This window comes from Pyrus communis, chromosome 1, assembly GCF_963583255.1.
Source record: "Pyrus communis chromosome 1, drPyrComm1.1, whole genome shotgun sequence".
NCBI classification, from domain to species: domain Eukaryota; kingdom Viridiplantae; phylum Streptophyta; class Magnoliopsida; order Rosales; family Rosaceae; genus Pyrus; species Pyrus communis.
Genome location: NC_084803.1, coordinates 4,111,580 through 4,127,079, shown reverse-complemented (window position 1 = coordinate 4,127,079; position 15,500 = coordinate 4,111,580). Strand labels below are relative to the sequence as shown.

At 36.4% G+C, this 15,500-nt stretch overlaps 2 protein-coding genes and 1 non-coding gene across 4 annotated transcripts; all 3 read right to left on the bottom strand.

Annotated features, from left to right (window-relative positions):
- Nucleotides 1–6,843: 6,843 nt before the first annotated feature.
- On the bottom strand, nt 6,844–8,104 carry LOC137719552 (uncharacterized). Its single transcript, XM_068458590.1, has one exon. The coding sequence runs from the start codon at nt 8,001–8,003 to the stop codon at nt 7,212–7,214; it is 792 nt and encodes a 263-aa protein (XP_068314691.1). The 5' UTR covers nt 8,004–8,104; the 3' UTR covers nt 6,844–7,211.
- Nucleotides 8,105–10,545: 2,441 nt separating this feature from the next.
- LOC137746293 (GPN-loop GTPase QQT1) lies at nt 10,546–13,809 on the bottom strand. Of its 2 annotated transcripts, XM_068486380.1 has the most exons (11): nt 13,547–13,809; nt 13,396–13,440; nt 13,224–13,303; nt 12,536–12,610; nt 11,863–11,966; nt 11,599–11,755; nt 11,404–11,491; nt 11,226–11,298; nt 11,018–11,148; nt 10,768–10,849; nt 10,546–10,676 (listed from the first exon to the last, which is right to left on the bottom strand). In XM_068486380.1, exons 1-10 carry the CDS (start codon nt 13,636–13,638, stop codon nt 10,774–10,776), a joined length of 921 nt encoding a protein of 306 aa, XP_068342481.1. In that variant the 5' UTR covers nt 13,639–13,809; the 3' UTR covers nt 10,546–10,676; nt 10,768–10,773. The 2 variants fall into 2 exon arrangements, with proteins under 2 accessions (XP_068342481.1, XP_068342475.1); XM_068486374.1 differs by having other exon boundaries at nt 10,546–10,849.
- Nucleotides 13,804–13,875, bottom strand: TRNAP-UGG (transfer RNA proline (anticodon UGG)). The gene has a single exon. It is a non-coding gene; the product is annotated as a tRNA-Pro (tRNA).
- Nucleotides 13,876–15,500: the final 1,625 nt, after the last annotated feature.

Sequence of the window (15,500 nt, the reverse complement as noted above, 5' to 3'; positions counted from 1 at the left end):
CCCTGTTTAGGGTACGTAGGCAGTCTAACGAGACGTTAGATGCAGCCATAATATATTTGAGACAAAAGCCTTGCTTGGGAAATTGAGTAATGCGAAGGAAATTGGTAAAGGCAAGTTTTAGTTTTGTGAATTAGTTAGTTAAATTAGTGTTAATTGGGTTGTCATGGATAATTATTCCTGAAAATAAGTAGTTCGGGAGTAGGGCGTTATTGATTGTACACTTCACACCGTATTATTTATAATTAAAAATGCTACAACATGGTTGAGTATTAGATTGCATCATGGTATATCCATATGTATATTACTTGCATATAATTATTGGGAATGCTTTCAAGTGCAAAGGTGAACTCAGTACACCCAGGTAAGTTCAGGTGAGTTTATGGTATTAGTTGAATCGATTGCGTTATAGCATGACTACAGTTATGTGTTAGGCAACTTCGATACTGTCGTACTGGTTGCCATGAGTTGCACATGCTATATTGAGATGCATTGAGAGCTCATAAACCTGCACTCCGGTGTTAGTGCTCCCGCCCGTGGCCAGGGCACAGTCCTTCACGTGATGTTCACCTCCCGCACCTTACCCTCACCTTGGATCCAAGGTAGGTGCACAGTCCTGTCGTACAGACCACTTTAGGTGGTTCCGACTCATAGGTGACCCGCGATTATTCGCACAGTCTTCACGTGATCGTAGCACTTGAGCGTATTTATTTACACCCAGTCCTGTCGTACAGACCACTTTAGGTGGTTCCGACTCGTGTGCAGGTATACTTATTGAGCAATTGGCTAGCCATGATTGATGAGATATGGATAAGTCGTACAGGTCACTATAGGTGACTCCGACTTATATGCTAGCCAGGATTGATGAGATATGGATAAATCGTCGTTCAAACAACTTATTTTCAGATTCGCTTCAACGTGAAGTTAGAAAATTAAAGTAATACTTTCCGTTAGTATTCTTGAGGGTGGAACCCTATTTTAACAATGTTTTAGGCCTCACTACTATATTTTCACTTAGTTTTTTAGTTTTCGACTTAAATAGTCTACTAGGTGTACAGTTGTTGCTCAACAAATCGTAAATCCGCTTCCAAATGCCTTATAATTTTTTTCTTAATGCTCAAGGAAAATATTTTGCAAAAATAAAAAATTTGTGTTTTTGACAAAAAACGTGGGTTAACACTCATGGTTTATTGTCAATTTTTACAAATTTGTACATAAATTGTCGTTCAAACTATTTATTTTCACCTTCACCTCACCGTGAAGTTTGAAAATTATAGTAATACTTTTTGCTATATTCTTGAGGGTGGAATCCCATTTTAACAATGTTTTGAGTCTCACTACTATATTTTCACTTATTTTTTTGGGTAAATTACACAAAACTACTTTAACTATTTGGCCAATCATAGTTTCATACCCTCTTCGAATCTTTCACTATGCATCTTCGGATCTTTCTCTCAATTTTTTTTCTTCTTTCTGTTCTTGTCCTCAAATCGCCACCTCTATCTCTTCGTCAACCTCCTTCACTCCTTGTTCACCCAAATTGAAACCAATTTCGACGAGAAAACGATATGGAAGAAAGCCTTGATTTCAAACATGGAGAAGAGTACCTGATTTGGCTTCTTGGAAGAAATTACCCGACCATATTCATACTCTAAAACTCCCAAAGGATTTAACAGGAGAAAGATTTGTTCTGCTAGTGTCACATCCTGGACCGGGGGGACCACTTCCCGGGCCCGCTTCACCACCGTAGCTCGATATTATCCGCTTTGGGCTTACCATTCCCTCACGGTTTTGTTTTTGCGAACTCATGAGCAACTTCCGAGTGGGTCACCCATCATGGGATTGCTCTAGCCCCCTTCTCGCTTAACTTCGGAGTTCCTACGGAACCCAAAGCCAGTGAGCTCCCAAAAGGCCTCATGCTACCCGGGAGGACCACTTCCCGGGCCCGATCCACCACCGTAGCATAATATTGTCCGCTTTGGGCTTACCATTCCCTCACGGTTTTGTTTTTGGGAACTCACGAGCAACTTCCCAGTGGGTCACCCATCCTGGGATTGCTCTAGCCCCCTTCTCGCTTAACTTCGGGGTTCCTACGGAACCCGAAGCCAGTGAGCTCCCAAAAAGCCTCGTGCTAGGTAGGGATGAGAATATACATTTAAGGATCACTCCCCTGGGCGATGTGGGATGTTACAATCCACCCCCCTTAGGGGCCCGACATCCTCGTCGGCACACCATGGCCAGGGTTAGGCTCTGATACCAAATTGTCACATCCCGAACCGGGGAGGACCACTTCCTGGGCCTGCTCCACCACCGTAGCACGATATTGTCCGCTTTGGGCTTACCATTCCCTCACGGTTTTGTTTTTGGGAACTCACGAGAAACTTCCCAGTGGGTCACCCATCATAGGATTACTCTAGCTCCCTTCTCGCTTAACTTCAGAGTTCCTACGAAACCCGAAACCAATGAGCTCCCAAAAGGCCTTGTGCTAGGTATGGATGAGAATATACATTTAAGGATCACTCCCCTGGGCGATGTGGGATGTTACAGCTAGCGTTCTTTCAATTAAGAAAAAAGGATTGGGAAATGAATTAACAGCGTAGAGGAAGAAGGTAACAAGATTTCTTCAATTTTCTTTTATTTCCTTTTATTGTTTAATGTAAGATTTTAATTTGAATTTTTATTCTATTTATTTATAAAGGATTTTTCATAAAGTAATTAATAATTAGGGCAAAATTGTCTTTAAGAAATTATTTTAAGGTGATGTTAGCCCTAAATGGGTTATGTGAAAGTGAAATAGAACCTCAAGGGGTGTTAGTGTTATTTTTCAATCATGAGGGGGTTTTGTGAAAACACGATAAACCTCAGGGGGGTGTTAGTGTAATTAACCCGTGAATAATATGATTTATCTATTAATTTGATAATCTATTTAGAATATAATTAATTAAACAGGAATCTTCTCCATAATTGTAAAAATGTAATTTCTAAGAGAATTGTTATTGGTACTAACTCTAATTGTGCACTCCTAACTTTTTATATTTAGAAAGAAAATACTCTTATAAGGAGTGTACGATTAGATTATTGGAGTGTCAATAACAGTTTTCATTTTTTAATTGTAGTATTTATTTTGGATTTCTTATGTCAAACCCTATATAGATTGTAACTGTTGTTATTTATTAATTCAAGGAGTCATATTTCTACATAACAGATTCATTGCTAAACCATTTTAAATTTGATTGATTCTTAGTAGGATTGATCCTAAAATGCTGACCTAAAAATAAACAATTCAAATTATCGTGTAAAATTGCAAAATGAGAAAGAGTGGCGAAAATAAGAATCAGAATGTTTAAATAAGGGGGTTTCTAGCTTTCCTGTCTAATTAATTGACGTATCAACCAAACGTTTTTAGTTCAGTTTTAGACACCGGACCATGCGTGCTTGTTAACCACCAAACTGTACGAGTCAAACCTTTGATGCATGAACATGGAAGCATTTGAGGGAATAAATCAGTTTGCATACCAGCAGGAGACATAACCATTTCTGTTGGAGAGACAAATATAATATTGCAAGAAATATTATTTGACAAGGACCTTGTTTAGCCTAAAGACTTTTTGGACAGGAATTGGATTTGTCACATTAATTTACAGAAAGCGGAATAAACTGCTAACCACTTGGCAAACTTGGACACGAGATGGAGTTGGGTTTTTCTTGCTTTTGGGAATCCTCCGAAATATAATAAGAAGAATAAATATAGTAGGTGTTTCTCTATCCGACATCTAATAAGAGTGTTTGACTAAAATGAGTTGTTAAGAGGCTATACTTATACTAATTTTTGCACAATTCCTGAATTTTTGTGGGCCTTTTTACTATTTCGGCTATTTGAAAAGTTTGAAATGAGTGTATTTTTGAGGGTCACCCAATCTATTTTCATCGTCTTTGCATGTCTATCAATCATGGGATTGTTCATGTTGGGAAGTTTATTCCTGGATATTCTCAGGATTTTGATGCTTGTATCATTCTTCTCTAGGAATCCAACCTATCCCTCCCAAGGTGCCAACTATTCTTTTTGTATTTTGGTCTTCTCCTTGGTTTCCTTGGATTAAACTTAATACAGATGGTTTGTCTAAAGGAAATCTTGGTCCTTCTGCTTGTTGAGGATTTTTTTGGGATTGCCATGGTCAGTTTCTTGTGGTTTATACCAAGGGATTGGTCATCACGACTCTTTTTATGCATAATTATCGGCAGTTATTATTGGTGTAGAGTTTGCATATCAATAGGGTTGGCATTGTCTTTGATTGGAAAGTGACTATTTTAGTGTTATTTCTGCTCTCCAATCGATGATGACTTTCTATGCCTCTCACATATATTACGAAGGAAATATAGTTGCAAACAATTTTGCTAACATAGGCTTGTATTATGCAACTTTAGTATGACATGATTCCCCTCCGATGGCAGTTTGTGCTGCTTTATTTTAAGACTATGTTGGCTTTCCTAGCTTCCGCTTCTCAGATTAAAGTGCAACTCGATATACAGGTTTGTCTCACAGTCTTGTTTTTTTTTCTTAACCTTGTGATATTCCTGGCTCTGTTTTGCAGGTTTAGACCTTTAGGTTCAGCTTTAGAGGGGTTAGGTGTCATTTCCCACCCCTCCTTCTTTTCCTTTACTTCTACAAGGGTAAGGTTTGTATAATTATATCCCCCTTCCTTTCATGTATTTTTTAATCTTTTTTTCTTGTATTATGAGAGGTTAGGTTTATACCCCATGACTAGGTGCATCCTTTTTTTTCCGATATCAATAAAATTTCCCTCGTACCGTCGAGGTTTTCTAAATATATATATATATATATATATTCGTAATAAATTTCATACATATCTGTTAAATTTAAAAAAAAAAAAAAAAAAAAAACCCTTAATGGTTCTGATTATGATGCTTGTACGATGAAGATATGTTAATTATAAGTGGGGGACAAGTTAGCTCTCCCATGCTGGAGTAGGATTGACTTTGTGGTTTTCTGAAGAAGCAAAAAAAGTTTTATCATGAAAAAAACACATGTATTATCCATTTCAAAATTACAGTATACAACCCGAATAACCACCTTTAGAGGTAATTCCAAAATGGTTTGAGACTTTTAAAACATTTCAAATAACTATCTAACGTTTTTAAAATTAGATATTTGTTAGGTCACTAGTGTTAAGTGAAGTCCTTGACAAGTATTGAAGTGACATATCACTCTCACGTTATTTATAAAGCTCTAAATCTCCAAACATATCCCTTTTAAGTAGAATGACTTGTTAGTAAAAATTAACTTCAATATTTGTCTATAGTATCACTTAACATTAATGACATCGCCAATTAACAGTTGCAAGGTCATCACTTAATATCAGTGACCTAACAAGTATTTGTTGATCAATTTGGAATCGCCTCTGAAAATTTGGTTGTTATTCGTACTTAACCCAAAAACTTTTAATGTTTTACACATCATTACAGCCCAATAGCCCCATAAGGCATACGGCCCATATTTTAATAAATTAATATTTATTTATTACTCATGCCCATTTCCAAACCAAAACCAATAGACGTCCATGGTTTTAAACTACTAATTTACCAAGTCAGTGTGGATAATTGTTTTTCACATGGACGACTTACTTGTCCCACTTAGGACTAACGAATTTTTGCAGTTTAAACATCATACTCTAAAGGTTATATATGAAAAAAAATATTCAAAAAATTATTATTCTAAAGATCATATATTCAAAAAATTATTCAATTTCGAAATATTTTAGTCACTCATATGCATAAAACAAATGAACGGTTCAATGATGATGTTACTTATTACTAAAACAGTTGATTGGTGTAATACGTATAAATGACTAAACCATCTTCAATAATGTTTTTTTTTTTTTTTTGTATATAATATTTAGATAATAATAAAGAGAATAAACGGTACCGGTTATGATGTTCGGACGATAAACGTTAATCATAAGTGGGAGACATACCGGTAGTGTCACAAGCATTATCCTGCTGTGTGCAAAGTCGCAAAGTCTTTGGCGAATGGTCTTAACCCCCCTATAATAAGAAAGATTTTTGGATTAGTGATAAACCGTTGGTTTCAATGGACACCATTATTAGCTAGAGTCAGGCCGGGAAATAGGCCATAAAAAGCTTCAAGACAAAGTTCCCGCCGGTGTAAAACGTGTACTGCTATGACCCGACTTTCGTTTTTTTTCTTTTTAAATCGAAACTACGTGATCTGGTCTTGCATCTCTAGGTTTCTTGCATTTCATGGAAACCAATTAAGCATCGTTTTTTCGCCGTTTCTACTTGATGGAAATGCTGAATCTTGTGCTGGACTCATCTGTTTTGAACAAATTGTGCAAATTGTTGGTTTAGTGTCAGCAAAAACTATAGAGAAATATTAATTTAGGAAGTATATTAGGCCGGGGTACTGGATCTTTTCAAGAATTATGTATTAAATTTTTTTGTAGGTCATCCTATCGCTCAAATTATTGAACATGTTTTACTCCCAAATGTCCAGTCAACTGCTACGCTTCAACAGATTAAAGAATTAGCTATCTCTGCGTTCGAGTGGCATTTGAACCCTAACAACCACTCATCGCTAATTCTTCAACATCTATATTTGATAGAGCTAACACCACACGCTTTACATTGGAATTTGAGACTGGATGTGATTGGAATTAAGTCTAACGACCCAATCTTAAGAGTCTTGCATCTTATCAGATGGGACTTGTAAGATGTTAGTTTTTATCCAATTTCATAAGTCCAGTTTCAATATTTTAAGTTCATTTCAGTCTGGACCAAGCCATCAAACGAGCCATCATTCTTGATTTAGCTTTTGTTCTGAGAAAATTGTGGTGAATAACTTGAGCATAAAACCAAAAATCTATCAAGACCAAAACATATACTTAACCACATATATCGTGGAATTACAAGGCAAACTTCACTAATCACATCTTACAACATGACATCTCCAGACTAATCTCGTACTAATCATCATAATTTACATTTAGAAACAGTCAAAATACAGGGCTTGAATTTTTAGGTTTCAACCCAAGGTGGTACACGTAACCAAAAACAGAACCTTGTCTGAACATACAGGGCAGCCAAATCTTGACCGAGTAAAAAATAAAAGAGGAAATATGAAAGAAAGAACCAAGGAATATACGGAGAAAATTCACAAGTCAATAGCATCACCGCGGTCACCAACTTTTCCGGTGACCGTGTTGTTGTGATCGGGGCGTACTGTAGGCCGCCGTGTTGTTACTCTTTGGAGAAGACAATGATCCATGATCATTATTATGATTATTGTCACTCAATCTTCTACTATGGTCTTTCTTCTTTGATGCTCTTTTTGTCTCGGAATTGCTTTCTTTCAAATTCGGCAATGCGTACCAGCCGATAGACGTGCACAGAATCGCAAACGACCGCCCGAACACCGCCAGCAGCACCAAAATGAACACCACAACCACCGGCAAATAGTAAGAAGGCCTTCTCCACATACCCAAGTTCGTTCCTTTGAAGTTCAATGACGAACGCACCCTCTTATCATTCTTTGGTGGTTGCTGAGCTGCTACTTCTTTTGTGGGCGTGGAGGGCTCAACGGTAAACTTATCCAAACTTCCCGAATTACGCGTTGCATGCTTTTCTTTCACCAGCTGAGTTTTGGTTTTCTCTTTGTGGTCTTCTTTCTTGTTGTCCTTCAACTTGATCACGATCGGGACGGGAGGGGAGTCCTCCTTCGAGTCCTTGAACACGAAGCGGACGAAGGATATGTCTTGCGGAGGCGTTTGCGCGTAAATCTTCTGCCGCTTCTCTTCGAGATCGGCTAAGAGCGCAGAGAACTTGTCGAGGCCTCGACTCGAATAGGGGTTCTTGCTGTCCTTGTTGCTTCTCCTTGATCTTCTCGGCGTGGAGCAAGGACTCGAAATGTTTACGGGTTCATCTTGAACGTCTTCCGAGTGGAAGAATCCGCAGCTGAAAGGGCTGAACATTTCAATAAATTCAAGGGACTAAAAATGAAATGATTGTCAAACGAGCCTGAGTTTTTGAGTTTTGGTATTTGAGTATAGAGTGATTTGGCTTGATTGGAAGCAAAGAGAGATTATATATATATATATATATATATATATATAAAGGGTTGTTTTGCTGTGAATGATGTGATCTGCTGAGGAGAGAGATCCAAAACGAACCTCTAGTCAAAGGAATGGTTTGACAAAAGCAAAATGCCACGGAAGCTTCTGCTACCCACATGGATTTTGGGGCGGATTTGACTTCTTGGAGAGGAAGGAAATAATGCCACATATACACGTCTGAGATTATGCTTTGGCAAATACGCAGACCGTGGATGTTTGGACAGAGAAAATGGTAAGAAAATATTATATAAAATTTAGTTAATTACATGGTTTGGTCAGGATGCTTTGCTTGGGAAGTGGGTTGAAATTTGAATTGGTCCAAATTTACAGGAAAACATTTTTAGTCGTAAAATATTGAGTGGCGCAGGTATTTGTGAAAATCATAAACGAGTAAGATAATGTCTTCTAGAAGGAGCACCTGGTCCACTAGGACCATGAACTATTGGTTGAAAACGCCATGGAAGTCTGGCATGTATGGCATAACAGTATTTACCTTTATTATATGTGTCGTTGATATTTTAATTTACTTAGAATGAGAATAAAATTCAATATAATCAAATAATTTTAATTTATGTTATTTAGTACTACCGTTTAATAGTATTTTTATTTATTTGTAAGTGAGACGTCTTAGATCCGATTCTTGCCAAAGACGAATTTAAATCACATTATTGTTAGCTCATTGTGAAGCTAAGCATCTCCCTTAATGAAGATAATATCGTTTGTCAAATAATAATAATAATAATAATTTTAATCCTAATTGTTCCTATGTTTGTCAAAAAAAAATAATAATAATTTTAATCCTAATTTTTCCTATGTTTACTAAGGAATCGAAAAAGAAACACCCTTAAAATCTACCGTGCAATACTTGAAAATTAGAAATCAAATTACACGACTAGTTCATCTTGTCTCATCTTTTACTTTCTAAGCTCTACAATTCTTACTTCTCCCATTCACGTTAAGTAAACTTGCCACGAATTCAATTTCCCCTCCCATTTATAGCTCTAAGATGAAACACATGAATCTAATTTTCATGTAAATGAAACAAACATTAGACGTCAAACGATTTTAAATCTTGTATTACTTGTATAATTTTGTTAGTTACAAAAGTGAAAAAAAAAAAAAAAAAAAATCTAATGTATGCAAATTAATTTTGTGTGGATGTTTATCCATAATTTTCCCGGTCATTTTTCAATAACTTGTGGATGACTAAGATTAAATAGAACATCGTGTATGCCTTGACGTATTTGATTACGTTTCATAGCAATGCTAGGAGTAGGAGCAAAGCAATAATTGCAGTTATTTTAGTAAGTAATACGATATTAGCAAATCACTAATCTAAATGATTCGTCACTGCTGGTCCATTCCATGCTATACCAAATCTAAGATCCCTGAAGAAAGACCATAAATCAATATTATAATTTGTGAAAGCACAACTTGCGAAGCACGCAATATTATTTGAAGTGAAATCTCAAGATTATTGTAAATGTAATACGTCTTGATCATGTTTGTTAGTACTAACAGGATAACAATCGCAGCCTCAATCTTATTGTTGACAAAACGAGAGGCAATAAAATTAGTATATGCTTTCGTCATAGTTGTGTTTAGTTGGTTGAACTATTGAAGGATATTTAAAATAGTTCGACTTGCATAAATCAGATACGATGTATCTTTTCAATGAATTCAATAATTAAATATGTCTTTTTATAGACATCATTTGTCCGAAATAATAAATAAATAAAATTTTAAAAAAATACCCTGACCAACTGCCAAGGCATTACGTTACAATAGGATAAGCTAAACTCAAATACATGTCATTATTATTTTTAGAAGAAAATATCTTATGTCGGAAAATTTGGCCCCATTGCTGCTTAATTCGAATATAATTTTGGTTTTATATAATATTTGTTTGAATTTAATTATAAAATATATCATTATATATGCGATTCATACAAATAATCATTCCCGTCTCATTCCATCTAGAATAGATATTCTTACGTACAACCTACTCACCAAGTGTCCCTACACCCATCCAAGTCTTCATTTTGGAGCGGGGCAGTTTTTCCACTTGAAAAATGGGGGCCCAACTTCGTCACCCTCAGACATTTATGTCAACAACACTTCGACCGTATTAAGGCCTTCCAGAAGCCTTCAACATCTACAGAAATGAAGGCATTTTCTTCACTTCACACAAGCAGACTTCCTGTGTGTGCTCCCGCGACTTTTACATAAACAAACTTGACATCCACTGGCTACTATAGTATACGTCGACAAAAGCGAGCATGATTATTGAGTTCTTAAACAGATCATCGACATAAAAACTCAATCTACGCCGTTAAACCACAGTTTTGTTATCAAACCCACATCATCATATGCTCAATCTCTTTTGTAAACAGTTCTATGTAAGTAACATATTTGTATAAATAATCCGGCATGACTAAACAGTATATAAATCATACAAAAATAGTCACTTTAGCGGGGAGTTGCCTGATCTTGTCGGCATAAAGTATCCATGACGTTGAGAATTCTTCGGATCTGAAGTCAGTGAGGGAACAGTCATGAACTTCCGAAGCATACGACCAACAAACTAAGATGGACTAGACAAGCATCATTCTCTTATACATACATATTATCAGTCTCCCGGCTGTTCATTGTCGTCGTCAAAAGTTTCATCATCCTTCATGTACTTCTCTTGCACTGCTGCAACTGTGAGCTACTTTGTTAAGCGAAACAGAAAATGTCATTTCTTGATAATGCAGATTCTGATGTGGCTAAAGGACAATTCCAAATACTTAGTAGTATAATTCACAAGTATCTTGACAAGATAAAGAGCTACCCGCAAACTTTTTATTGTAGAATCAAAACAAAAAGGATATCTGTAATAATCCCAATCAACAGGACCGACTGCAATCTTGCTGAATTCTACCGCACTTGCGTCTATACCAGCAAAAATGTACCCATTGCTCTTGTCTATCAGTTTAACTAGATTCCCTACACTCTCTTTATCCTGAAAAGTAGCAAGCGATAACACTAAGCATAAAAAATTCGAGAGGTCGGGTGTAAAGTGGATAGGGACTGGCATGCCTGGATATCTAAGGTTGCAAAATTGACAAGACTATAATCTTCAACTACTTCACAAAGCTCCTTAGTAAGCTTTCTGCAATATAAACAAGAAACATTTTCGTTATTAAAAAAAATTAAAAAACAAAAGCCAAGGCAAGATTTTCATAGTCTTTTCCCATAAGATCATAAATAATCAAACCTGTACTTAGCTGAACGAGGATCCTGATCAAGCTTGTACTGAAGATAAGATAAATCCTCTACATCTGTGAAGAAATCAAGGTTGAAAGCTGCAGAGATTAAAAAGAAAACAGTAATATGAGTCAGATATCTCAAATGTGATGTATAAGGAAAAATGAAAAAAAAAATATATCAAAAGAACAAGCCATGACCATACCTAGCTTTCCGTAACTCTCTATTAGATCAATCTTAGACAAGACATTTATGTGAGGGAGTTCCATATGAAGCATGGTTGATAAAGAGAGAATCAATGCACTAACATACTTTCCAGGATCACTGCAAAGATGGGCATCAACCAAATGCACAGCGGTCAACTGCATCAAATCAGGAAGCCATCAAGATAACAATCCAAAGGCGCATCCACTATCATGGTCCAAGTGAATGGTGCAATCTACAAATATACAGAAGATTAAAATCATACCCTGAGGTTTAACTTCTTTACGAGCTTCATGATAACATTCTTGGCGTTGGAGTGAAGAAAGAATAGTTCCACTTGGCCGGGGAGATCAAAGAGAATATAATGATCTGCAAAGTTCATAACAAAGATAGGCAGCAGCATGGCACTATTACAAACTAGATGAACACTAACATTCAATTCCTTTCAAACGTGCTATTATGATGTATAAGTTATACCCGAAAAAAGGAAAAAACAAGCTGATTTTGCTTTCAAACAATGGTTATGTTTTCCAGAGGTTTCATTTTCATTTATATATTTAGGCATCATTGGTCAAACCTTTAAGTTTAATACCGAACTATCATAAGATCCAATTGGAAACTGTTTCTTGCAATAAAATGCAACTACATGTACAGAAGTCCTCCCACCAGCCAACACATGAATACCCTCTGAAAAGCTGTACAAGCATACAGTGTTTCATGTAAACAACATGAAAAACACAATTGCAACAAGTTCAAGAATCAATAATATAGAATGGAAAGATCACAATGAGACTGGACGTCTGAATATGGAAGGGGAGGAAATAACCGCGATTACCATCCCCTCGGGTAAACAAAAAAAGGATTATCATGATATCAATGTCCAGGGCCTGAAGGCCCTGAACATTCTAACCAAGTAAAGCAAGGCAGAACACACCAACCTTTCATAAGAGGTTTCAACTTCGCCTCCAACCAGTCAATATTCTTCTCTAGATAATCCATGCAATATACAAGACCTGGATGAACATTACGAAAGAAACTTCAGAAGTTGCAGCCCAGAAAAAGCATCATTTGTTGAGTCTAACAAAAGGGCACACTTCAGCACCAACTAATGGGTTAGCCGTAACCCAAGAGGATCTCCGCAAAAAATAAACAGGAATACGTGATTATAAACCATCTGATGCACAACACCTTTTCAAACTTTACATGTTTTCATCTTGATCAAGTACATCCACAAAAAAAGGTATCAAGTGACTTTATGTTTTATGGTATAGAAGCTCTTTGACATGCAGTTGTTAACTGTCGTGCTGTCTATCTCGCGGGTATTTTAGAACCTTTTACTCCATTTGGCTCACTCCCAAACTAGAAATAAAGGAAGAGCTTTTATAATGTCAGTAAACGGAAATCGTCCTTAAAATGCTTAAATAACAAAAATAAGTCAGTAACCATTGTTCCTACCATCTAACTTCTCCAAATGTCACCTATTTTCAAAAGAAAAATTCGAGAGTCCCATAACTTCCTATCTTTCCATCGTTTTCCTTCTTCACTCCCGAACCAAACAATTTCTACTCTTTAATTTACCCAAGTATTGAACTTTTATAGATTCAATAAAGAACAGTAAGAGCTCACCTCCATTGGGACCAAGAGAGTGCTCCACCATCACATCACTGAGCTTTATAAGATCCTCAATGTTCACAGCACATTCATACCTAAATTCACGTAAGGCTCAACATTCTACGTAGGGATGAATTGCAACACTGCAATTACGAACAACAAAACACTAAAAAACTGAAAAGGATACGGCAATGCATCGTTGGCAGGATCCAAATTGACAACTGCAACTTTCCTGCGAACGATGAAATGGTCGATGCAAACATTAAGACAGATTTAAAAACAAAAACCGAAGCCATGGAAAAACTTGAAAACCCATAAATCAGAGTGAAATTCTTTACCTTCCGATGAGCTGGAGGAACTGAGACATACCATTGCAGTAAGTGGTCTTCCCTGACCCGGGCGGGCCGATCACCACTTGCCCAAAAACCATTTTCGGTTTTAGGGTAAAGTCGTAGGAAAATCGAGAGAAGTGATTGTTCAGGGCGATTCAATCGAAGAATCGCGAGGGTTAGGGTTTTAGGGGCGGTAACTGAGGGAGCGAGTCGGCGGCGAAAAGGAAAACCAGGGTAGAAAAATTAGTAAAAGTAAATAAAAAGGGGCATTCCGAGAATCGAACTCGGGACCTCTCGCACCCAAAGCGAGAATCATACCACTAGACCAAATGCCCACCTTGTTATTACCGGGGGGTTAAACGGTTTATTAATTATAGATGAAAGAACATGCAAAAACTACCCGTGGATAAAAGATATCCCATTGGCTGCGCGGCCCATGGTTCTCTCTCTTGGACTTTTGAGTCCCTTGGTCACAATTCGGACGAGCTTTATGTCATCTCACTTTCATTCACATGGGATGAGGTCCTACTATGGAACACAAGGTCAATAAGTTGATGTTAATAATTCGATATTATTCTTATTAACAAAACGTATCTAACATATTATCGGTATTTTTCTTTTAATGATATCAGTGCACATAAAATGTTATGGATAAAAAATTTCTGACATTCCTAGTGATTTTGGGCTAGCCATTAAATCAAGGGAGTTTTAACGAAAAGTCCGCGGTACTGTTCACTTTAACGAAAAACTACATTTTTACACTAAAAAGTCAAACCTGGTATTATTCACTTTATCCTTTATTTTGTCATTAACGTTAAAACTCAAAGTTTTCAAGCTTTTTTTTTATTAGTTTTCCTTTAAATCAATGTTTGAACTAATAGATGGAGGGGGACCATATTATAGCTCACATTAGAAAAAAGCAAAAATTCCAATGTGGGACTCCCACAAATTTGCATGGATGGAGTTTGGAATAAGATTTGTCATCATGATCGAGTGTGGTGAAAGATAAAAAGAAGACTAGTTTAGTGCCTCCATCATTTCAAACTCATGTGCAATGTTTGAAATCGAAGCTAAGGCATGTTTTCCTTCTCTATACTTAAATTCGAAAGTCTTAATTTAAAGTAGATTATAACATAAACTCGAATCAAACAAAAACTAGGCAACTCGGAGGATCGAGCAATTCTAACCATCTACACACAATTCAGATTATACAAAAATATTTTTTTGAGCAAAATGGTACTATGATATGTCGATAGATTGTCAATCAAAATGCTTTGTTAAGTATGGTTGAGACAATTTCACTCAAAAGATTCAACCTTAATTCAGAGGCCATATCCATCTTTATAAAAATGAATAATATTTGTCTACTCAAAAGATGAGTAGGACTCCTACTCAAAATTGTTCGTTATTGATTCATAGAATTTCATGTTGCAATTATAACCGTTCAAATTAATCACCTTATAAAGATCGCATATGCAAAAAAATCAATTAAAACTAAGTCCCCGAACTGTATAAAAAAAATGAAAAGAATTGGTAAAAATCATTACGACTCGTCTGTGTATTTGTTATAATAGAGTTTCAACTAAACGACCTTAGTTTTAATTCATTTTTGGCAAAGATGATATTTGTAGAGTGTTTCATATGAACAGCTCTGACCCATCAACACAAAATCTTATAATTTGAACACAAAGAGTTTTGAATTGGAGTTCTTACTCATCTTAAGTAGCCAAATATTGTTCTGTAAAAATAGTGCAATCATGGAGTAGAAAAATATCTTTGAGAATATAAGCATTCAATGCAAGCCAACTAGGCAAGCAAATGAGATGATGAAGAAGTGCTGGCATTTGATGGCATGGAGGCATCAAACTTGGGAGAAAAGTCACTAATTTGATGCTTCTAAGTTCAATTTTTTCAAAAAGGGGTTTTTAGATGTTAACCCAATATCCATCCGTACATGTAT

Bases quoted from the DNA above. Each gene is read 5' to 3' on its own strand.
- LOC137719552 (XM_068458590.1), bottom strand. From the start codon at position 8,003: ATGTTCAGCCCTTTCAGCTGCGGATTCTTCCACTCGGAAGACGTTCAA.
- LOC137746293 (XM_068486374.1), bottom strand. From the start codon at position 13,638: ATGGTTTTTGGGCAAGTGGTGATCGGCCCGCCCGGGTCAGGGAAGACC. The intron at 13,441-13,546 runs GTAAAGAATTTC...CATCGTTCGCAG, and splicing joins TTCCTCCAGCTCATCGGAAG to GAAAGTTGCAGTTGTCAATT. The intron at 11,299-11,403 runs GTTTGATTATTT...TTTATATTGCAG, and splicing joins CCTCGTTCAGCTAAGTACAG to AAAGCTTACTAAGGAGCTTT.